The 25,586-nt window shown below is 42.5% G+C and overlaps 1 protein-coding gene across 2 annotated transcripts in view; it reads left to right on the top strand.

Annotated features, from left to right (window-relative positions):
* Negr1 (neuronal growth regulator 1) overlaps positions 1-25,586 on the top strand; it is a 791,857-nt gene that overhangs the window by 442,307 nt on the left and 323,964 nt on the right. For both annotated transcript variants that reach the window (XM_026784203.1, XM_005357456.3), the window contains exon 4: positions 20,237-20,368. In XM_026784203.1, the coding sequence (XP_026640004.1) occupies positions 20,237-20,368 (132 nt within the window). The remainder of the gene's footprint in view (positions 1-20,236; positions 20,369-25,586) is intronic.

The following is a 25,586-nucleotide window of genomic DNA, read 5'->3' as shown; positions in this document are numbered from 1 at the left end:
AGCATGCAGCCAACATGCAGAGGAGAGCAGGCAGTGGTGAGCATGCAGCCAACATGCAGAGGAGAGCAGGCAGTGGTGAGCATGCAGCCAACATGTCAGTTGGCCCTGTGCTTCTGATACAATAAAACAGAAGAAAGTTGACTCATCAATTCTACATCATCTTTGTAAGTCACACATTTATGAAATCATAAATAATTAATTTAAAAGTAAAACCCAGATATCATCAGTTTCATATGGAATTCTGAAATATGAGTGGTTATATTACTTTGCCTTGGGGGTTCTTTTATACTACTTTTGTTTATGCTTTGAGAATTTCATAGACACACACAATGTATTTAGTTCATATACCTCTCCTTTCTTCCCCCCTCTAAATTCTGAAGCCCTCCTCATGTCCCTCTCCAAAATTCATGTCTTTCCCATATTTTTATACCTCAGTGAGTACAATCTGTGCTGCCCGTATATACATGAAGATGAGGTCATCCATTGGAGCATGATCAAACTACCAGAAGTCATACCACTTAAGAAAACTGACTCTCCCGCCCCTCCCCAGAACTTATCAACCGTCTGTAGTCTCTCAACTAGGAGCGATGCCTCTTTCCACGTGCAGCTAGAATGCTGACTGGCTTGCTCACGTGCAGACAATGACAGCTGATTGCGTGTGTGAGTTCAGAGGTCCTACTGTGGCCAGACTCTGCTTTCTGAGCACAGTTTGTCGTGGTCCAGACATGCCTTTATTCTCCGCCAGGCCTCGCATGCAAGAGCTGCAGATGTCGCCTGCCCAGATAGAGTGAAAGTAAACTGGACCTGATACACTATTGGTGCTTTTACGATGGTCCTTGAGCCTTGGAGGAGAGCACGTGATGTCCATGTAGAGCTGAACACTGCACCACATTTGTGGAGTTTAAACTCTTTACAGTTACTGATAGATACCCAGGTATCACAAAGACTGGAGTCATGAGCTTGATTTATTGATACCTTCATGATTGGGGGAGAGCAGACGTCTGATCATTGTCTAAAGTGTGTCTCCCTTTTCTCACCCTTGTTCACATATAAGCACAATAAAACACTGAACCATCAACGAAGTTATAGCTTTGACCTCCAGGCCACCCTGATGTGAAGTTCTAGCTGATACCTTAGGGCTATCTCATTGTGTGTGTGTGTGTGTGTTGCAGAGCAGAGGCCTCTGGGGGACCCTGTATATGAAAACAGTATGTCATAGCCACCTGTCCCTGCAGAGGACTCCGGCAGCAATTGGTAGACGGAAATCCAATTTTGCCTGCTCCACTGGTGGGAGCCAAGAAAGAAGCAGTGTAATTTTTAAATGAAATTTCTTCCTAAAAATAAATACAAATATAAATTTAAAAATGAGAAGAAAAAAAAAACACAGGAACTTATGTTTCTGTAACACAAATACATTGTTCTTTATTTTATTATTGTTCTAACCAAAAGTATTATCCTTAATTAGCAACAGTTGTATTAAATTAAAAAGAAACCACAAAAGCATAGCTGTTGCATTTTCTCTGCTTCTTAGAGAAGACCCTGGGTGGTTTCGGGGGCAGGTGTCTTCAGCTCTCAGGTGTCAGTGACCATAGAACTGGGTTCTACGGTCTGCAGGTGTTGGTGCTGTGCACCAAGGCAGAGAACAAGTGGGTGCCTGGAAGAGCATGCTTGCCCTGTTCTATCAAACAACCTAAGTCATTTCCAAAACCAGAAGGGAGGCTGGGGAAAAAGACCACGTGAAGACCAAACAACAAAGTCACCTCCTGGCTTAGGCTTCATTAATATGAACTGTAACCTTGATCTTTTCTTCATTAATTTCCTGAAATCACTAATCCTTGTAAAGAACAAAATCCGACAGCTTCATATTTTCTGGTCCCCAGTGTTTCTTAGAAATGCAGAAGTGAAAACTCTAATCATGGCAAAAGCATGCTTAATTGCTGCTGATCTTTGTCTTTTCATGATCAAGTTTTTATATGATTTATTTTTATATAATTAGATTATAAAGGCACACTCAACACTCACACATACACAGGGGTAATCACCTACACTACACAACAAACACGCACACACACTCAACACACAAGCACTTGCATAGATACAATCTCATATAAGTCAACACCGAAACGTATGCAGAGACAGAATCACATACACCACACACATGTCAAGAAAACCGAGTTTTAAATATAATTAAACAATAAACTATATTAAAACATCTGTGAAAATTGAGAACTTTTAATTATGTTTCATGACCTACCATAATAACAATATATAAATTTTTCTATGTTGTAACATTTTGGAAGAACTTAAAAACTTTTCAAATATACCTTCAAAGATTGAGAAGCCTTTCGTATTTCCCAGAAAGTGTCTGAATATGTGTAAAAAAGGGTGGCGGCGTGAAATCTGCATCTGATGCAAGCAGAAGACAAAATCAGCCTGCAAGCTTTACTAGCAAGAGTACTGAAAAACCATAGCCACCGCGACCCCTTCAGAAGGAGCTGTAACTCAGCTCTGTAGCCCCACATCCACAGGCTGTGATTTTATCTCTTTGCCAAAATCATACCTTAGCATGACAGCGCCATCGTCAACGTTCTCCCTTGTGAGTGTGAAAAGCAAGCACTGGCATCTTCCATCAACACCTCATCATTGGAATGCATTGTATTTATTCTACGGAAACCATACACATTAAACTGTGCACATTGCAGTCCCTTTTCCAACAGATAATTGAGAGGTGCTTGTGTGACTCTATAGTAAAGCCATGACCCTCGACTTCAGAGTCTCTACCCATCTCCCAGAGCATCTCCTGGGCCTTCTACTACAGAAATATCCTCACTTAGAAATCATCTCAGTTGGCTTTTATCAGATTGATTTCAAAGTTAGTGTTGGATTCTCTCTCTTAAGGATAACCTCCAAATCAATAAAAGCAAATTCTAATTCTTGTCGAAACTGTTCGTTTCTTCTCTTAATGGGTTTTGTCAAGTTGCTAATGTAAAGGTCTCATCTTTCTCCGGTCAATCACATCTTCCCTTAATCCAAGAAGTGTGTGAGAACCTACGGGCAAAGCCCAGTATGTAAAGTGAATGCAAGGGGCAAAACTCCCTTCCTCGTGGAAATTTCATGGTTGTAAGGAAGACTGTGGATAATGCTTAGTATTCTAGTGAATCATGCTATGTTAGAAGGGACAAGGAATGGAGGTGATGATGTCTTGAAGGGCGACTGAGAGTAAACATGGCTCTAGGGTTGCATGGCATAGGAGGTGGCATTTGGCCAACGATATGAAGGAACAGACTCAGGCACACAGGTGATTGAGGAAGCATTCAGTAGAGACACCAGCCAGGCTGGACCGTGATGCAGGAGCCTCACACTTGGGAAGGGATGGAGATGCTGAGGAGGCTGGAGTCGAAGGGACTGAACAGCAGTGACCCAAGAGAACGCACAAGGCTGATGGTGAGGCTTTGGGCCATGGGGAAAACTTTCCAGTCTCTCTCGCATTACATCTTATCCAGGCTGTCACTTCAAAACTCACCTGGCTCCCAGGTGATTTTTCCACTGGTTTCATGCTGGGAAGGAACAGACTCAGAGGAAGGGCAGCTGGGTTCAGCAGCCCTTGCCAGGCTCAACTCGTGTCAGTGAGTGGAAGTGAGGAGTCTGTCTGCAGCCTGGTGCTGTGCACTAGGGCGTAAATGTGACTTTGTTGCTCTGAACTCTCTCTTCGGCAAGGTTTTCATCCCTCCAGAGGAGATTGCACCATTCCTCCAAAGTGAGTTAGCTACTTTGACATCAAGGATAAATATGGATAATAGTGGTTTTTTTTATACAAAACATCAAGAAAAATATGTTGAGAACATGTGTGAAAAACTAGACCTTCAAACACAGATCTGTGCTAGTGTAGGAGGTCTGTGATCTCCTTAGGTACTTCCATGTCATTTCTGGAGAAGGCAGCCAAAAGGAAACATAGGCATGAGACAGTTAGCTCCGCGGCAATGCCAGTTTGCCTTGTATTTTTCAGCTCTCTTTCCTCTCCAGGTTCCTCTGCCTGGGTCCCGCTCTTACCCAGGTTTTCTTCACAATTCTGTGCCTTCCAGAACCTGGCTGCCCCATTGATAAACTGGGTCAATTGTGGGGTTTTCAGATTCCTGCCCCTGTAAGCACCCACAGCCAGTGCCTCCTCTTCACCAGTCTGGCTGTAACCACTCTGAGTCTGTGCTTAATTCAGCGCTTGGACTTGAGAGGATGTTTCAGTCCTGAGAAGCAGACTGTGACTGTTGTCTCCCTGTCTCCACTAATTTCCACCACATCCCTTTGTAATCTTGGCCAGTCCTGTCACTTCTAAGGCTTTCATACCAACAAGGGCTCATGTTCTACCGGAAGCCCTCCGCACGGTCCTCACACACTCTCTCTTCAAGACTCGGAGCTTCCAACGAGCAGAAGTGAAGCAGGACCACTGGACCCTATTGTGTTGTGAGTGCATCTCTCTCTGTCTTCCAGGCTGGACAAGCCTTGTTGTGCTTACCATGATGACCCACTATGAGAATTGCCTCCATTTATGAATTTACAGAAGGCCATTCTTACACCACAGCACCAAGAAAGTTCTGACAAAACCCTTATGTTTCTGTGCTTCATTTGGGACCTATGCATCTTTTAGATCTGTTAATGATCGTGCTGAGGGTGAGGTGGGTAGTGGCATTTCTTGGTGCTCCCACCAATAGCTTAGTGCTGTATTTAGATCCTACTAGATTCTTACCAGGTGCCTACCGTGTGAAGGTGGAGCCGATCCTTCCTCAGAAAAGTGGCCCCTCGATTTACTGGTTTTGTGTATCTTTTAGCATATCTTGAATTGTAAAGATCCACAGGGCCTACACGCCTACATGCACACTGCATACACATCATGTGCACATACACATACGTGTAAAAAAAAGGAGGGAGAGAGAGAGAATATAAAGGGGTAGGTACTAAGTCCTTCTCAATCAAAGCCATTACAGGAGAGGAGAGCTCAGGGTTGGGGTCTTCCCTTCACTCCACTCCACAAACAGAACCTACCTAGGGGTAACACATAGAAGCCATTACAAAAAAAGAAAAAAAAAAAAACAGCCCTTGTGAACTCTGGCCAGGGTCTGAGTTCCTGGTGCGAGCATCATCTAACTTCTGTATTAGACATAAATGCCCCTTTCCATTAAGTAGTCTGAACTGAGGTTCTGTCTCCTAGAGACAGCTCAGCAGGTAAGAGTCTATGCTGCTTCTGTGCAGTTCAGTCTCCAGCACAAGCTTCAGGATACTCAGCTATAACTTCTGCTCCAGAGAGATCAATCGCCCTCTTCTGGCCTCCATGGGCACTGCACACAGGTGAGCATACACACATACACACACATAGACCCAGATAAGCAAAATGAAAATAACATCTTTTTGAAGGAAGAAAACTGTAGTTTGAGCAGTTGCTGCATCACACCCTTCCCACTACCACACCCTCCATGGAAGCACTCGCCTTATCTGTGGGATGAGCAGAGCTCAATCAGAGGGGCTCAGAAAAGAACGTTCTGCTCACTCCAAAACTAGACACTGGGAATAAAAGAAAGCCCATACTGTATGATTACTGACAAAAAAAAAAAACACACACACACACACAAGAGAATCTCTGAGTCTGAATTTCATAGGAACAGAAGCACAGTCCAGCTAATGCCTGACAGAAACAGCCGTAGTTCAGTACAGACCCCGTGAGTACTAGGCGTCTCCCAAGTCCTCTCCAAGCTGCAGACATTATGCTTGAACATCAGTACTCAGATGCTGACTTCAATACATTCTCCAGCACATGTCCACTCACTGACGACAGCCCTTCTGATATTTTTTTCAAATTAGGTGACAGACACAAGAGCAAATGCCATTTATTAGAAGAAGAGGGGTACTGAACAGATGGAGTCAGCTCCCCTATCATTGTGGTGACAACAGAGACACTGGTCTCCTTTGGCATATTCTCCAAAGCTTTACAACTATTTTGTTTGTTTGTTTTTCAAGACCAGGTTTCTCTGAAGCTTTGGAGCCTAGCCTGGAACTAGCTCTTGTAGACAGGCTGATCTTAAACTCACAGAGATCCACCTGTCTGCCTCCTGAGTGCTGGGATTAAAGGTGTATGCACCTCTACTGCCCAGCTAAGCTTTACAACTGTTAAAAATGTGTTGTAGCCCATACTGATTAAGGGATGTATCAGAAAGAAAGGATGATGAGCTTTGACTAGTACAGGAATTATCTCCAGAGAGAGCAGCAACAATAATAACAAAACCCAAACTCTGGATCTCAGAGAATGGCCTCTCTGTGTGAAGTTTTGAGAGATACTGAACAAACCACCATTGTGTTTTACAACACTAATTTTTTAATTACTTTTCCGTGTGTGTCTGTATGTGAATCCCAGTGTCCACAGAGGCCAGAGTCATCTGGAGCTGGAGTTACTGGAGGTGATGAGCCATCTGATCTGGTGCTGGGAACACATCTCTGGTCCCTCTGCCAGAGCAGCACTGCCAGCTCTCCAGCCTCTAGTGTGCTTTAGAACATCTGTTCGGATTTCATTCCAAATAAAAGCCAATTAAACCAAAGGTTTTTTATTGTTAAAGCTAACCATCGTCAATTTATTCATAATGCAATTGCATGTTCCTAATTAAAGACTATGTGGAAAGCTACAAGGGTCACAGAAATAGCTGACAAGTGACGAGTGGCCAGCCATTTCCTGAGCTCTCATCAGGGCCCTCATGCTGGGGCTGCATTCGTAAGGAGTGAATCATTGAAAATGGGACGCTGGGAGGAAATATTGTGCACACAAAGAGGCTAGTGTCCTTTAGACCAAGCGTACAGACCTGACCGATATTGAATTGAGGCTTCTATGGCTGGTTGAGAAGCCTCCCTAGGCTGTATCTTTTCAAAACACCCTGCTGTGTTCCCAGCCAAGAAATAACAAAAACCATATATAGTGTTTCAATCAAATAACCAAAATGTTGGCCAAGCATCTAAAATACCAGTTTGGGAGACACTGGAGACTTAGTAATGGTGCTGATTCTACAGAAGCAGGGAAGAAATGAGACTCCTGTGGCCACAGCTTCCTGTACTGAGAGCCTGGGAGGCAAGGAGTGAGATCCAGACAGACCCCTGAGGCTCTCTGAGAGGAAAGCAGAATCCAGGGGGAGCAGACTGACCCATGAGGCTCTCTGAGGGGAAAGCAGAATCCAGGGGGAGCAGACTTCAGATAACAGTGGCAGAGAAGACACAGTGGGACAGATGTGGGGAGCGCCTTTAAGGTGGACAGGTGGGCACCTGCAGAGTGACCCCTTTGACTGACAAAGGCTGCAGAAGAAACTCACAGCAGGGTCTAAATTGTGTCACTTGGTGTAGGAGGGGGCTTCCTAGGTCTAGACTGACCTTTAAGTTGGTCCCCACAGGAGAAGAAAAAAAATCTTAAAAGCCAGTTTTCAAGTAACTTAAATGCATTTAAAAGCCAAGAAGGTTTTGAAAACAATGCCCATCAACGTCCACAGTACATGTCACCCAGTGAAAACACTGAGCATGCAAACGACCTCTTACCCTGGTATAATCAGCATGTGAACGGCCATCCACCCACTCATGGCTCTTCTGCCCCTCATGCTCCTTTTTGCTCTTCTGCAGAGCCTACGATGCCCCCCCATTTGACTCTGAGCCCTTTCCCTGCGGTCTTTACAAGGTACCCCAATCTTGATGTTCAGATCTCCAACAAAGTGACCCCTTGTGGCCATCACTTTTCATGTTGCTTAGGTGATCGCTCTGTTGTCCCTCAAGTCAGAAGAAAGTAGAGACCAGGGACCACTGGACATATCAAGGACAGAACGCTCAAGACAGGCAAGATGGTCATTGGTGGGTTCCAACCAAAAATACTGTAGACGCTGTAATATGCAGGTCCGTGCACACACATACACACATAAATGCACACATGCACAGAGTCACATCAACAGATACACATACGGACAACCACAAAAAACATATTCACATACACATACATACCTATACGCACACACACACACTTTACCCAGTACACAGGCATGTACCCACAGAGACACACATTAACATGTCCCTGATCCCTAAAAAGACTCTATGCTTCTCACTCGGTTGTTCTGTGCCTGTGGTGAGAGCACTCAGGGATCTTGCCCAACCTGGGACAGATTGCTTATCAGTAAGGCTTCTGAGATGGCTTCCTGACATCTACCATGTCAAGTCAGGTACAACCTAGAGGGAGTCTGTGCAGCTCTCCTCTGCCACTGAACTGCATAATCCCCATGTATGGTGTGAGAATAAGGGACACAATTTTAAGGAAAGTTGGTGGAGATACTGGGATCAGCAGTCTGCCAGATGGGGGTTATAAACACAAATTTTGTTACTGAAATTCTCTTCACAGCTTATGAGATAAATAGACTTACTTAAATCTCTGAGAGGATCAGTGGATTTTGTGTAAATTAGTAAAATATTAGTGCTGCTGATTTCCTTCTGTCATCCATAAATAAATTAACACTTTTCCCCACCCTGCTTAGGTTCCTTTCACCTCCAACAGCGAAAGGATATTTTTCCTTTGCATAACCAATTGCCGGCACCCATTGCTAAAAGCAAGGGGAACTTTTTATACATTTTTAAATTCCCTGTTGTGTGTGTGTGTGTGTGTGTGTGTGTGTGTGTGTGTGTGTGTGTGTGCATGCATACACCTCTGTGCACACAGAGGCCAGAGACAGTCAGGTTCCTCCTCTATTTGTTCTTCGTGTTTTGAGGCAGGGTCTTTCTTTGACCTCAAGTACACCAATTAGGCTAGAGTCTCTGACAAGCCACCTGCTGGATTTCCCATTTCTAGCTTCATAGTGCTGGGTTATTGTCATGGGCTGTTGTGCCTGGATTCTTATTTGGTTTGGGGAATTCAGACCTCCTGCTTTCATGGAAAGAACTTTGTTAGCACTCATCTCCCAGGTCCACTGAAATAGTTTTAACAGTTAATTTCATGAAGCAAAAAGATACAGAAGCAGAAAGACTGAATAACTGTGCTCACATTTATACAAATCACAACAAACTTGAAGTATAGAAACACCCAAACATATATTTGGTAAAACAAACAAACAAAATCAGAAGTATGGGCCTAGTTTATTTTTGGTGAATGTTTTCTCTTATGAACAGATCCTTGGGCACAACAAATATGTCAAAGATAAACATCCTTTCTATTGAATAAAGTCAATAATTTCCTTACCTCACAGAGTGTTTGGCTAGGCCTTACAGGAAGTGCATACAAGCAGGCTTCTAGTGTTAATGTCATTTTCCGTACATGTTACACGAAGGTTTGTAACAACAGCTGCTTTCAGCCACAGTATGCTTAAACAACAGGGATTTTAGGACCAGAAAAGCTTACAATGGATGTAGTTCACAAATCAGAAGCTCTAGTCAAACCAGAAAAGAACCTGTGTACAATTTATGCCCATCACCCTAGCATGAAGGAAGTTGACACAGGGGGATTTCAGGACCTGGAGTTAGAGGGTTCTCTCTACTCAGAAGGAGTTGGCATCAGTTAAGAGCCATGGAGTTGTTTTTTCCACTTTGGTTGACACAGATTAAATTCTATTGGGTGCTTTCACAACACAATTCTGACCTATTAGATGCAGACACCCTAACCAATGCACAAAACTGCGTTAAGTTCAACATTAACTTTATCGATACATTTATATCAATAAAAATTCTAATTAGGGCTTTATAATACTCTCAAGTTTCATGTTCATAATGACACTATAAAGTAGATGTTGACCTTATGTAGAAAATGACCATAAGAGGTCAAATGTTAACTGACAACTGGGGAAGGTGGCTCAGTTGTTAAGTACCTGTGAGCCTGAATCTGATGCTCGGCTTCAACACAAGAACTCAGGTGCAATGGTTCTAGTACACATTTGTAATCCCAAACCATGAGATGAAATCAGTACAGGAGTATCCTGAGCCTGCACACCAACCTGGCTAAGTTGGATAGCCCTAGGATCAGTGACAGAATCTGCCTCAAAAAATTAAGGTGAATTCTTGGCCAGACTGAGCTAGAATTTGGGGACCACCTGGGCTACATAGGGATATCTTTTGTTGAAATAATTGTTTAAAAAGAGATTTTTTTTACATGCTTCAATGCTAGTCATAGTGCCCAGAGCTCTGTACTTACGGCACAAGCAATGTAGCATGGAGTTAGTTATGGTCCCAGCTCTTGGTTACATTTATTTAGTTTTTGAGACAGTGTCTTTCTATCTTGCTACAAGGTAGCACAGGTTGACCTTGTATTTGCTATGTACAGATTGACCTCAAACTTGTAGTAACCCTGCCCTTTCTCCTGGACATTGGGCTGAGAGGTGCCTGCCACCAGACCCAGCCTTTTAAAGATAATTTTTAAATGTCCTTAAGTAAGGCACTCAAAGGTCAGTTTTCTAATACCCGGAAAAGAAAATCTAAAATTGGTAAAGAAGTGAGTTTCCTACAGGCAATCTCCAATGATTTTGTTTCTCTGCAGGAACTGACGATACAAATAGACCAGCAGAGGGTCGGGTTCCATTATCCAGGCATTCCACGAAGAGCAGAGCACATCACTCACACAGAGCCCTGGGTCACAAAGCTAATACAGCAGGACAGTACCATGAAACCCCTAAATCCTGAGGCGACAGATACCGACATGGGTTGTAATTCACATCGCCTCTGTAGACCATCTCAAGTATTGTTAACCAAAAACCAATTAGAATACTAAAAATTCTCTCACTGCCTGCGGGACCAACAAGACCGAGGCAGGGGGATATCCTGTTATTTAGGAGATCTGTGCTATGAACTCTGCATCCTCACCAACATTTGAAGTCCGAAATCTTTCCAATTTGGGAGGCTAGTGGATCTGCGGTACTGTTTCCATGAGCCTTTGTCTGATTGAGACATCTTTAAAGTGAGTGGGTTTGAGACTTTTGACAGGGGTGCAGTCACGCACCCACATCTCTGATGGAGACACGCAAGTCTCGCTATCATGAAGCCCCCTGATGTGTCCCCTTCTAGGGTCAGTCAGCCTGCCTACCCCAGCACCTGACAGAAAATTAATACTTTCAACGTGATACTCTTCTAATTTCCAAGTTCTAATGTAAGTGAGATTATATCATATATAACCCATTGAGTCTAGTTTCTTCAATTAGTGAAGTATGTTTGTGATTCATCCATGGTTATATGTGTGGATCATTTTATAGCTAAATGATAATGTGTTAGCTATGCATAGTTCCTTTAGTACCTACAGGTTGAAGGGTATTGGGGCCATTTGTGCTGTTAGCAATCATCAATAATGTTTAACTATTAAAGCTTTCAGTTGACACTGGAATGAAAGGTATTAGATGATCTGTTAAGTGACAACCTTCCAAGGTGACTTCAACTCAACAGTGTAGAAGACTTCTTTTGTCTGGGTGCGTTAGTCCTCTTGTCTGTTGTTTGTGTCTTTCAAAATCATTTGCGGTAGCATTTCTTTGTCCTTGACATTGTGATTTCAGAATGATTGGTCATCCTACCATCTATTGATAAACCTAGTTACTATGTGATATGTGAATGCCATCTTTGATTTCAGAATGATTGATCATCATAATGTCTATTGATAAACCTAGTCAGTTACCATGTGATGTGTGAATACCATCACATTTCTGAATGATTGATTTCAGAGTGATTGATTGGTCATCCTAATGTCTACTGATAAAGCTAATTACTACCTATGCATGAGTATTTTATCCATTTCTTGGCTGGGTTGTGTTTCTATTGAGGCTGCAAAATTTTTATTTTATGTTTTTAAAGATTGAGTTTTCTATACATTTTTAATTAACATACAATTACATCACTTTCCTTTGCCTTTATCCTCCCAGACCTTTAAGGTTCCCTTCCCCAACTCTTTCTAAGACTTTCACTCTTAAATCAACAGCCTCTTTTTCTTTCATTATAGTTGTTACACACATAAATATGTGCAAACATGTAACTATAATCTGCTTAATCCATTTTTGTTGCTTGTGTGAACATGGTATCAGGGCTGGTCACTCTGCATTAGGTAACCAAAAAGCTGGGGCTCATTCCTAAGCCTGCATTATTTCGACTGAGTTCTGAAGGGTGTTTTGGTTTGGTTTGGGGATTGTTTGTTTGTTTGTTTGTTTTGGGTTTTTTTTTTTGAGACAGGATTTCTCTTTGTAGCTTTGGGGCCTGTTCTAGAACTTGCTTTGTAGACCAGGTTCACCTCAACTCACAGAGATCCACCTGCCTCTGCCTCCTGAGTGCTAGGATTCAAAGCATAAGTCACCACCACCTGGCCTGAGGGTTTCGTATGTGACTTTTTATTTAACATGTGTGTATACAAGTCCTGACATTTGTGTTTTCTCTCACATTTGTCTGACATTGTGATTTACCAATGTTTTCTCTCCTATGTGGTTTGGATTTTTAATCTAATTGAGTTTTTTCAAAAACAAGTTTTATTAATTGTGATGGGATCCAGATTAACAATATCTCTCAGGTGGATTATGTATTTAACGTTTACCTGGGATCTCTTTGCCCATCACAAAGACATAGTGCTCTCCCTTCCTTTCTTCCTAGTAGGTTCACAGTCAGAGTTCAGTGGTGACTGCTCACTTTCATTATAAAGTGGAATGTGAGTGGGTTTGGCATAGACCCCTGTAACTGACCACAGGAGATGGGAAGCATTTAGCCTTTGGTCATCACATCCTGGGGAAGGGTCATTTATTCATAGAAGCCATCAACTCCAGAAAGCTCTGTTCCATTTTCTGAAATTTTATTTTCTTAAGTACTGAATTCATTCAATGATTTATCTATATGAAAATACAAAATTTATTCTAGTGATTGTTTTGTGGTGGTGGTGGTGGTGGTAGTGGTGGTGATGATGGTGGTAGTGGTGGTCATGGTGGTGTTGGTGGTAGTTATGGTGGTCATGGTCATGGTGGTGGTCATGGTGGTGGTGGTCATGGTGGTATAGTGGATCACATTGTCTAAATTTTTTATTCAGGTAATCCACAGTCTGGTCACATTAATTTTTTCTCAGTATTGGATTTGTTATTAAATATTTATTCAAAGGCTTTCAGGTCTGTGTTCATGACTAGCATCTTATGTCATTTGTTGTGATGTTTGTATGAAAATATTTTCATATAATGAGTTAGAGAGTGGTCCTCTGGGCTTTCAGAAAGAATTTCTGTGAATTATGTGTAGGGATAAGTCCCGCCCCTTAGGGGGCGTGTTCGCCTCGGGCTAATGTTTACATATAAATCTGGCTAGTGTGCTCCCAGCGCTTGCTTCTGCTTTCCTGGTCTCTGCAGAACAGTGGTTCTCTAAGTCTATTTCTCCATTAAAGCTGTATATATTTTTACAATCTGTCTGCATTCGTTTATGCCGTTACATTTTGGCGCCCAACGTGGATTATGGCCTCCCTACAACTGGACAGATGGAGCCTCCTCCCTTGTTTAACCTCCTTAGATTATCAGCACAGCACTTCCCAAGTCCTGAAGGCCAAGGGAAAAAAAAGGAGATCAACTTATGAATGCCTGGGATGGACAAAGGGTCTCAGCCTTCACTTTTTTAAATGGATGTCAGCGATCATTGGGCCTCATGATGAGCTCTTGCAAAGAGACATTGCTGATTTGATGGCCACATCCGACAGAATAACCTTCTTGTTACTCACGCTGCCTGATTTCTCCTCTCATGCCTCTCCTCAGCAAGGCAGTGAGGCTTCCGTAGAGTAGAGTTAGCCTCCAGAAGGACAACTGTGTATGCCAAGGGATCCTAACCTGAGGCTTTCTGTTGTCTAAAGTGTGAAAGACTTGGATTTCAGGTTTTGGTCATTCATGGAGGGGTAAATATTAAGATGATACACTTGATCATTGGTCCTAAACTGAGTAAAGAATGGAAATCCAGAAGTAGAATTTTAAAATTAGAATATTTAAATATATTAAGCACTCCTTTTCTTACAGATCCAATACTTCTCCCAGCTGGAATGCGAATTATTTTTGCAGAGTTTAAGTCTCTCTAGCCTATGATTTCTGCTTACAACTGAGATTCACCCCTGCCCATTCTCATGAAGCTGATGTCCAGACTTAATCCAATTTCCAGTGTCTTGCTCCGGATAATTTCTTCTCACGGTGATGACGAATAGCACCCTGCATTTATGTCAAAGGCAGCAATTACTGAACTTTATTAAAATTACCTTCTCAATCCTTTGTGTCCCCAATGAACTACACTTCCTGAAGTAGAAAGGCTCTTGTGTACTGCCCAGATGTCGGGGTGCAATCTCTGTCACCTGAAAGAACTTATGGTGAAATCATAAGCAGCAAATGCCAGTCCGGAAGGAGAGCAATGGCTGTGCCCTGAGATTTCCCTCACCACTGTCTGGTAGACTGTGAAAATGTCAAAGAAAAAAGCTAAAAAAGATGAGCTTTTTATTTACTGGTTGTTTTATTTGCTTCTGAACCCTGTTAGAATCATCTCGGGGGGGGGGGTAACTTCCATAATTTCATCTTTCCTAATAACCCTTCTCTTATTGCACCTTCAAATTCCATTATTTCTTTGCTCCAACAACACTTCCCAGAATTGCATTAACTGATATATTTTTAGTACATTCTCATAAAGGTTTTTGCTTCAAAAAGAATGTTCTCTTTGAATTCATTTTTTTTTCTGAAACCCACTTGTATTATTCGGAAGGATTAATGACCTCAGCAACTTCATAAATTACACCATGAGAACTTTTCTATCTCCTACTGTCTTTGAGAATTATATAGAAAGTGCAGTGTGGATGTGGAAGTGGATTCCCAAGGTGTAATGAAAACTCTGCCAGAACATTGGCCACCAAGCATGCCAGTGCTTTAATCCAGAATGCCCTAGTTGATTTCACAATATTTTTAATAACGATGATAACATCTTTTAAAATGAAATAGTAACTGCTCAGGACTTTCTATTTTCTTGTTTTCCCATGAAAACGTAATCAATAGCTATATCACTAATATTAAAAGTAGAAAAGAGACATACATGTATCCCCCAGGAAAGTGAAATAAGCAAGGTCTCCTGAGAAAATTGGGAGCATGGAGGAGCAGAATAATAGAATTAGCTCCTCCCCGAGGGCCTATGGCCTCTGTAGCCATAAGTTCTTGGTGCATGGTATGGGTTCCATCTTGTGAAAAAGGACTTTGTTCCTATCAGAAGTAGTTGGTTACTCCATGATGCAACTGTTGCTTAAATTGCCAATCTAGACTCTACTGTGGCTCACAGGGCACACAGCTATGTAAGACTGGTGATTTCTTTTCCATGATCACAAACAGCAGAGCACCTCGCAGCACTATGGGATGGTGTTTTCAGGACAGTTCCAGCTTGATTTGTTTCCATGTCCTATGACTTAAAGACATAACTACTTCAGCTACCATTCAAATCTGGAGGAAAGCTAAGAGGGTGGCAGAGCCTGTAGTAGTTGATGGTCAATGAGATCTTACTGGCCAACAACAGCAAGTGACATAGTCCATTTCTGGCACTGGGATTGCTATTTGTTAGCTGAAGTTTTTTGGTAGGGACCCTATTTCGTGATAAATCGTTCTACCAGTCTTATCAGAAAAGCAATGCTTCAAGGTTTGTTTTGTTTCAAGGTGCTGAAAATTTTCAGACCATCATATATGTGTGTATACAAATGCAAACTCATAAACACACATACAAAAATGGGGAATACCACCTTGTCCCTGAGAAGTCACTCCAATGACAGATAAGCTTACAGTCCTATTAACAGATGATTGACAAGATGTGTGTGTTTATTTAACTGCTGAGATTACAGGTGAGTAGGGCTGGTCAATGCTGTTAGTGTCTCCTGCTCAGCCTCCTAATTCCCACATCTATTAAAGACCCTATAAGGCAGAAGTCAGTCCTTAAATACTGTAACCTGTCAGTGTAGAAACAATCTCCACATTAAACTCTCTTGCATACCCAATGCTGTGAATTATCATAAGAGATAATGTGTATTTTACCTTCCGTGTGTGCCATACAGTGATGTAAGTGATTTATTTGTATAACTCGCTCCACAGAATGACCTGACAAGGCAGGCTCCATCGCTGTCCTCACACACTGCTCATAAGTTAACCAATAGTGAAGAATCCAGAGATGAGTTACATAGCTCAGGAATGATGGAGCTGGGATATTGGCCCACATCCCTGACTATACAGTGTGAGATGTTGCCTATAAGAGACACTTCATGACCTCAAATATGAGGTTGGATAAAAAGCAGTTGACAAATAACTATTCCTTTATGGGCAAATGAACTATTCTAAAGATATTTGACAAATTCAATGAATTCTGGTGACTGGAAGACTGATAATATATCTCTCTGCAAGAAACCCTAAACAAGAGTGATAAGTCTTTCTGAGAAAAAAATTTTGGAAACTGTTTAAAGTTGTTCTGAAGATTGGTTTCTAACTACTGTTGCACCACAGTACTAACTGTGCTTAGAGAGAAATAAGTCAGGGGCTCCTAGAAGAGATTTGAGAATTTCTTAGGGGTAAAGCTGGTGGAATAAGAAAGTCATGAGCCACAGTGTGGATGCTGGGAAATAAATCTGGTTCCTGTGCAAGAGCGGCCAGTGCTCTTAGCCACTAAATCATCTCTCCAGTCCTCTATTTGCTTATTTATTTATTCATTGTCTAATTTATCTATTATTTAGACACATATGCCCCTATTTGGAAGAGATTATATGCAAAGTAAACCTTCTCCCCTACAGTCAGTTCTTATCTTCATCCCACAGTGAGGTGTTTAATGCTTTGCTTGTCTTTGTGATCTTATAAAAGACCTACAATAACTCTACAGGATTTGCTCTTAACTGGTCACTTTCTGTCATGTCAGGATGTCAATCAACATGACAGCTCTTTTGAAGATTCTTTTCCTTCTACTTGACAGTGAAAGTGAAGTGGGGAGTTCTTCCAATATGGATTTTTAGTGCACAGGACTTAATTTTCAGTTGTTGTTATAAGTACTGATTGAATAGATATTTGTTAAGTACATGCCACATGGAATGACATGACAGCACACAGGATGAGCAGAACAGGAGCTTCCCTGGTGGGAGAAGATGGCCAGGAGATGAAGATCATCACTCTACGACATCTGTAGAAATTGTTCAAGAACTGAGCAGACCCTGTCTTTTAGGGTGAGGGTCTTTGGCTTTGCTCTCCACATCTGTTGAGCCCAGTCCTTCTCTTCCACTCTGGGGTAGGTTGAGCTGAATTATATTGATGAACTGAAATTTCCTCTAGAATGCTGTGTCTTGACAAACATAGCTCTTAATTTTCCAATCTGGAATTCAGTTCTGGAAAGATCAGCCCGAGAACTGAGCTAAGGTGAGTTCAGAAAGGACATCTTACCCACATAAGGTAGATGCCCTGTACCTGCCTTTTATGGCATGAAGATTAGTAGCAACATCAGATTTAAAGAGTACTACACAGCAGAAAATATAACAACATCCTGAAATTTGCAAGCAAAGGCAAATGGATCTAGAAAATATCAAACTGAGTGAGGTAACCCAGTCCCAGAAAGACAAATATCATATGTAATCATTCATAAGTGGTTTTTAGACATAAAACAAAGAAAACCAGCCTACAAATCACAATCCCAGAGAACCTAGACAACAATGAGGACCATAAGAGAGACACACATGGATCTCATCTACATGGAAAGTAGAAAAAGACAAGATTTTCTAAGCAAATTGGGAGCATGGACCATAAGAGAGGGTTGTAAGGAGAGGGGAGAGGAAGGGAAGGGAGCAGAGAAAAATGTATAGCTCAATAAAATTAATCAAAAAAATAAAGTTCCAATAGTCAGGTGGGAATCTCAAGATGCCCCAGTGGTGTGTTTTCCTCCTAGAAGGCACCTTTATATTGGGGTCACTTGACTGAGGGCTAACTGTACCATCCACTCACTGGCTGCTGTCAACTCAAACCTCTCTCTATGGCAGGGTGAAGAAAGATCTCCAAGGTGATTCTATAGACTGTGTCATTCATGGCCCTGCCAGGGACAGACACAGTAGGTTTGAATGGCATCTTTTTTAGCCAGCTCATGCAATGGTGACATTTCCACACACGGCATCCTATATTTCTTCTCGCAGTTTGTAATATTTATTACAAACCAACAGCTTCTCACATTTCATTATATTTATTGATCCTGGTATGTGTTTAAAAAAAAAAACCTATTATGACGTTATCTTCTCCTGGGAGGGAGATGAGCTCAAGAGAATACCGTTCCATGAGCATTTACACAGTGATGATGGTCAATGATGGAGCGAGGGACGTTCTCTTCAGTGGTGCAGCCCCTGATACATGCTGCTGTAAGCAAACCACCACTTACACTCCTATAAACAACCCCACTGAAGGGCACTAGGTCACACAGAGCATGAAAACAGAGGAGAGGCTTCCTGGAGGGGAGGAAGGAAACATAGAGGGTTGGCAGAGAGGCAAGTAAGGATAACGGGGTGAATGCGATCAAAATATATCAAATACATGTTAAAAAAAAGCATGTGGTGGAATCCCATTATCATGTATAATTGATATATGCTAATAAAACCATTAAAATGAAAATCAAAGGTTTGTTGTGTTTATCCCTAACCTTCAATACTTTAAAGGCTAGTGTTCTTATTCCTGCTATGGTTAAGCAGCAAGAACCAAAGAGCATGTGTGTGTAGACTCCATGTTTAATTGCTTGGTTAATGAGTTGCATGAACCTTGACCATTCGGGTAGGTGGTGATGTGTGCCTGGTGTCGATGCGGATTCATCTTCCGAGTTTCATTTGTTTTAACAGAGTGGAGTTGGGAGATTAGGACAGAAAAGGAGCCATGGGAAAGGGCACTGTGTCCTTGCACAGAGTGAGTGACAAGGCTGTAGCCTTCATGACAAACGCTCACCATGCCTGGGTTTCAGCAGTTTGGGTTGTGAAGTTAACTACTACTTTTTAATCTTACCTCCTCAAAGAGTTTGTCAGCCAACTAACCATCTCAGCCGTTTAAGCCTCGCCTTCTGCAAATTGAGAGCAACCTGATAAATAGAGGAAAAGTTGTGTTTATTGAAAATACTCCTTTCCCTTCGAGGCAGTCATGATCATTCAGAGGGCAAACTGTGATGGCAAATACTGCCCTGGGCAAATCCCACAGGGGGATACATTAATTGACATGCATTCTAGATTTGAAAGACTGTAACTGAATTTCCTTAGATTTATTGAAAGTGAATCCCATTAACTTTCTAACTTCTGGATCATTGTGTTTCTGAAAGGATGGCAAAATGACAACAAAGGCAGCCTTGACTTTGGGAAACGCTGTTTAGTGGGAGAACTCCTTGATTTCCAACCTCGTCTGTGGGCACTGAAACTTGAATGCGTTTCACAACCAGCTAAAGGACAGGGAGGGAGGACTCCCACTGTAAGCACCACAACTTCTCTGTTGAGACTCTTAACTGTCAGGACTCTGGCTGCCCAATGACTCTGCTTTTGTTTGAGTACAGATTCTATTACTGAAGAAAGAAGTCTTGATTTCCAATCTCACTAACTTGGGAATATTCCTCCATCTGTGATTATGACTTTATATTGTTAATCTACTGTTATTTTTAGCCACACAGAATGTTTTCCCCCAGAATAATAAAAAATAAAGATAATTTGGGTTGTTTGTGTAACCACTTAACTCTTAGCTGAAAGTCATTAAGCTTTCTTCCTGGGATTCACTGAATGATTTGCATATAGCATTTGCAGTGTGACTTGCTTGGGAGCGTTGGCAATTTTGGATGGGGGAGCTTGGCACTGGCTTTATAGGCCTGTGTATTTTCATTGAACCATCTGGCTTGAAACCATGAGTGGAGGGAAGGCTCCCCCAGAGAAAAGTAACGTTAAGTTAGGTGAAGTGTCCAGCTGCGATTTTACACTGTCCAAATGTGAGTCGGCATACACCGAGCCCCGCTGGTGAATTCCGTCCACACGGCAAGAATGTGGTTCAGGGCCATGCCGTGTGAAGAGCTTGGAGAGTACCATTGATTCAGGAGAACTCATGCTCACCCTATTCTAGGGTCCCTTGATCTGTTGTTGCTTTCCCCCGCCCCCACCTTTGGAGTTGTCTGATTAGCAACGTCTGGGAGGAGCTGTTAAGGTTGTTTTCTTTGAAGGAAGCCTGTGGGAGCAGCAATTAAATGTGCCGTATCTTTTCTGTTATTGTTGTTGTAGCAAAACCATTTGAAAATGGACAGTATTTGGACATTTATGGAATCACCAGGGACCAGGCTGGGGAGTATGAGTGCAGTGCCCAGAACGACGTCTCGTTCCCCGACGTGAAGAAAGTCAGAGTGGTCGTGAACTGTAAGTCTCTCCCGCTTATCGCCAGAGCAATTGGGGAATGTCTGAGATTGCTGTGATTGCTTTACTTCATGGTGTCCTCCTGGTGACTGTCACTTACATAGGCCAGACATCCACACAGAAATGGCCTCAGCAGATACCAGCCATGGTTTAGATGCTGTGCAGACTGCAGTCGTCCAGGGTCCTCTTAACGCCCATCACTACGTGGCCTCACTCTTGTCTCTAAAGCACTGCACACACATGCTTTGCCCTCCTCCTGGCTCTCACTTGCTGGACACCAGGCCTGAGCTCCAGGGTCCAGTACTTGATCTGGCCTGGTAGGCACAGGGAAGAAGCCTTTCACACAAAGACAAGAGTAGGGTTGTAAGCCTTGGTCAGGTGGATATGGAATTCTATTTTGCTTGGAAATACTGGGGAAATTGGCAAATTGTTTTCCCACAAATGTTATCGTTGTGAAGGTATATATGAGCTGGATGTACACAGTCACCAACACTGTGACACCACATGCTTTTTCAAAATGGAAAAATAAAACCAGCAGCTGTAAGTACTCTTGACCTGTGAGTAAAGCTGTCTTTTCTTCTCCACAATATACCCTAAGTCTTTCTTTCAGGTTTGTTTTTAGTTATTTAAATTTTCAAAGAAAGTACTTTGAGGATAAGCACTTCTTAACCAAAATACGCAAGGTTTATCTTCTATCTGTTTTCACTCCATTTATGTACTTTCCTTCATATGACCATGTCGTAATAAGATTGGCAGGCTGGGCTGCATCCCACCACCCTGCTAGCTTTACCCGAAATAATTACACGGAAACTGTATTCTTTTAAACACTGCCTGGCCCATTAGTTCCAGCCTCTTATTGGCTAGCTCTTACATATTGACCTAACCCTTTCTAATAATCTGTGTAGCCCACGAGGTGGCTTACCAGGGAAGATCTTAACCTGCGGCTGTGTCGGGAGTGAGAATCATGGCGACTCCTTGACTCAGCTTCTTTACCCCAGCATTCTGTTCTGTTTACTCTGTATACCTAATTTTATGTCCTATTAAAGGGCCAAGGCAGTCTCTTTATTTAACCAATGAAATTAACACAAAACAGAAGACTCTCCCCCATCATGACCATTGATAATGTCTGTGTAGCATTGCCAACCAGATCACATGGAACTGTTGTAAACATATCTATAAACACTAATGCCAACCAGCAGTTACTCTATGTGAACAGGACTCTTTCAGTCTCATGAAGCCAATGCTAACTCTCTTAAACACTCTTGGCATCGAGCTGCCCACCAGAATAAACCATTGCCATTAGCCAGCATTTGTCAGCCATTAATCTGCACAATTTGGGTGAAATACCTCACTGAGACTGAGCAAGTGAACACCATGCCTGACCAGCAGGTAGTTTCTGGAGGAAATGTTCAGAATTCTGTGAAGAGAAAAAGTAGAGCCATTGGAGCAGGCCTTGAGGACCTCACAACTTCCAGCACCACCTCACCCTAGCTGAATCAGCATCCCATGGCTGTTGTCATGGAGGTCCTAGATTCTTAGGGCTCTTATTACAGAAGATTCCCACTGCCTTCCAGGACTTTTATTGCAGAGAGTTGCTGTTTAATCCCTCTGAAATCCAGGAGTGGAAGACAACAAACCAGACGAGAGATCCTGGTGATTAAGTCAGCAGCTGTATTTGCTGATTTGATTTTTTTTCAAGGTTGGGATGAAAGAGACAAGTAAGGAGTGAGCACGAAGAAATGAAAATACAGTCAAAACCTGTCAATGAAGAAACACTGAGCCCTCAATGCATCCTCTGGTCCACCTGGTCTTTGAAAGGATGTCTCTGATGAGGATGTGGAAGGCCCATGGCTATGTGGAGTAGGGCGATCCCATCCCCTGGGATAATCTCCCCCTTTCTCCTCACACAGTCCTGTCTGCCCCACCTTACCTCCAGTTCATTGTGACTCAACTCTTCTATTCTTCTCTATTTTTTCCTAGACAAATAGAAACTTTAGGCCTAAAGAGAAACTAAACTATGTTACTCTATGAAAGTCTGTGTGGGGAAAAGGATCCAGTCCATGCAAAAGAGCAGATATGGGCACTCAGGAGTCATAACTCAGAGCTGAGGCTGTCTGACAGCTTCATGGGTGCTGGAGGAAGCAGAAACCAAAGTCAATTTCTTTTCCACCACACTATGATAGGAGGAGTATTGGCAATGCCTGTCATTTGCCCCAGTTCTGGTGACCACCACTAACTGGAAGACTGGGTTATTACTAAGCACACAGCGCTTCATGCCACAGTCTCAGAAACTGGATTTAGGATACAGGATTGATCACAGGTCACCAACAAACCCCTCCCATGCTCCACAAGTCATGTCCTTATTATGCCAGACTGCAAGCAGGTCTGCCCTTCACTCCGCAGAGACAGCAACACTGTGTCTAGATTATATGGTTACAGGAAGTATATTATAAACCAGCATTCTGCCCTTAATGCATAAAGAAGTGACAGGGCCCATAAAAAGCCATCTTCCTGTGCATAAGATGGAAGTGGGAAAGTTTGTACAAAAAATCCACAGGCTGAAGGAAGCTGAGTCAGTGTGTGAAGAATCTTGGAACAGCTGGGAGGAAAAAAAAAAAACCTTTGATCACATAAAATAGTCACATCAGGATGGAAACAGAGAACTGGGAAAGAAGATGGGAAACTATTTTTTAATTAGTAACAAAAATTCCTTTAAAATAGCTAATTTAACAGTGATATATTTATAAGTGGACTTTTTACTAAGGAAATTCTTTATACTTCTCACTTTGAAGTACACATATCAAGAGTCTTTTTAACATATTTTTATTGATTTATAAAGCAATCAAATACAAAGTAAGCTAAATTTCCATGTGACTTGTTTGTGCATCCTTGGTTTTGGGTGACCCTGCTCAGCCCCCACATTATCATCCCATTCCTTAAGACATCATTTTCCCCTAACGCTTTTTACCAACTTCTGATAATCCAGTAAAACACACAAACATAAAGAGCTGAAGGTAGGATCCACGGATATGAGAGAATATGGGACATATATTTTCTGCTTCCAGCATTTACCTAAGGAGGCATTTTTCTTTATCCCTTATAAATAAAATCCCATTGTGTACCTAAGCTACGTTTTCAAAATCCACTCATGGGTCGACGGACCTCAAGGCTGACTCTGTGTCCTTCCTCTTATGAACAGAGCAGCAGCGAGCAATGGAGTGTCTCTCACATTCGACAAAGAATACTTGGGCATGGGCCAAAGTGTGTGGTGCCTGGGTCACAAGGTCAACCTGTTTTTAGCTTTTGAGGGGCCTCTGCACTGAATCCCACAGTAGGGACGGGAAACAGTTTACATTCACGGGAGTGTGGATAAGGGATAAGTTTGATCTTTTAGCTCTCTCTCAATCATAGTTTCAGTCGCTCAGATGTTTACAAATGTCCCGTGAACAAGGTGCTTCACCTCGGTTCGGTTGAATTTCATTATTTTCCGAGCCAGCGTTGCACAGATCTGCAAACCGTCTGAGGTGCAGGTATGCGCAGTATCATATGTGCACCGTGTCTCTTGGTTGTGATAAAGTTTCAAAGTAGTAATCTTGTGAAATTGTCCCTTCAAATGCCAAGGCCCGACAGCTGCCTGTGGATTTTACTGAGCTGACTTCACACAGAACAGCAGCCAAAGCCGCCCATTTCACAAAATCGCAGATCCAGCAGAGCTGTATGGCAGGCAGACTTAGAAACGCACAGTCCTGATGAGAGGCAGAGGCCTCCAGAAGCATGGGCAGTGGTGCCCTCTCATGTATGACTGTTCACGCACGTTGGCTGTGCAGGAGGATTCTGTATACACACATTAAGCACACACACATGTAGTGACACCCTGGACACACACATAACTGCACGTGTGCACTGAACACCTCTGGGGATGCAGGGAGAGTGGAGACACTGTTAACCTAGGAGTAGCTAGTAGGTTTCTATGTGGACAGGTTTGTTGTCTTTTTGCCGTTTGTACTCCATTCTCACTGACAGCTTAGCAAGCTCCAGGCCAGTGTTTACTAATTATGAAGAAGAAGGCTGATTGAATTTCAGAGAGCCCATGGGTTGTCCTGAAGGAGGAAAGCAGGAACATGACCAGGGAAGCTCTGGCCAGGAGAAGAAAAAACAGAATGTGGAAAACAGCAGAGTGGACCCTTTAAATAGAGAGGAGTTAAGGCTGATATTGCAATGGAAGTTGGTGAAAAATAGCTGGGTCTCAGATCTCAGGGTGCAGAAGGCCAAAACCTGCCATTCACTGGCGATGCTGGTACTGAGTGGCAAGGGCAGGAATGGCCAAATCTCTCTCCTTCTGGAGGGCATCTTCTAGTGGAGAGTGTCTTGGAAATGTGGTCCTCACAGTCCAGTAGAGTTCATAGAATTTTATTGCGATTGAACATTATCAGATAAATGGCCTTCCCATGACCAACTGACCTCCAACCCCGTAGGAAAGGTTTTTTTCCTCTAAGTCTCAAATTCCATTTCTAGGAAATCAAGGACATGTATTTTGTATGTGTTGTAATTAGTAGTTCATGTTTCATGCATACAAAACTGATAAGAATAAATATGTACATATGAAATTATGTGCATATTTTGAAGATAAGAGTTTATCCGTAGGTGGGTGACAGTTGTGTAGCTTGGTCTGTTCATGAAACTCCTAGCAGTGGGGCCAGGACCTGTCCTGGTACATGAGCTGGCTTTCTGGTGGGATGCCTTCCTCAACCTTGATACAGTGCGAGGAGCTTGGTCCTGCCTCAGCTTGATATGCCATGCTTTGTTGACTCCCATGGGGAAGGGCTTCCCCTATCTGAATGTCAGGGAAGGAATGGATGTGGGGGTAGAAGGGAGGTGGGAGAAGGGAACAGGAGAAGAGGAGAGAGGGGAAACTGTGGTTGGTATGTAAAATAAATTAAAACTTAATTTTAAAGAAAAGGAAAATGTGAAGTTGATTGTAGAGCCAAACATGGTGGTACATGCACTTTGATCTCAGCATGAGGGAAGTAGAAACAGGAGGTTATCTGTGAGTTCATGGCTATCCTGGTGTGCAGATTGAGTTCCAGGACAGCCAGGGCTATACAGAGGAACCTTGGAAGAAGAGGAAGAAGAAGAAGAAGAAGAAGAAGAAGAAGAAGAAGAAGAAGAAGAAGAAGAAGAAGAAGAAGAGGAGGAGGAGGAGGAGGAGGAGGAGGAGGAG

Source organism: Microtus ochrogaster, chromosome 21 (assembly GCF_000317375.1).
Source record: "Microtus ochrogaster isolate Prairie Vole_2 chromosome 21, MicOch1.0, whole genome shotgun sequence".
Taxonomy (NCBI): Eukaryota; Metazoa; Chordata; class Mammalia; order Rodentia; family Cricetidae; genus Microtus; species Microtus ochrogaster.
This window is presented reverse-complemented; position numbering and strand designations above follow the sequence as displayed.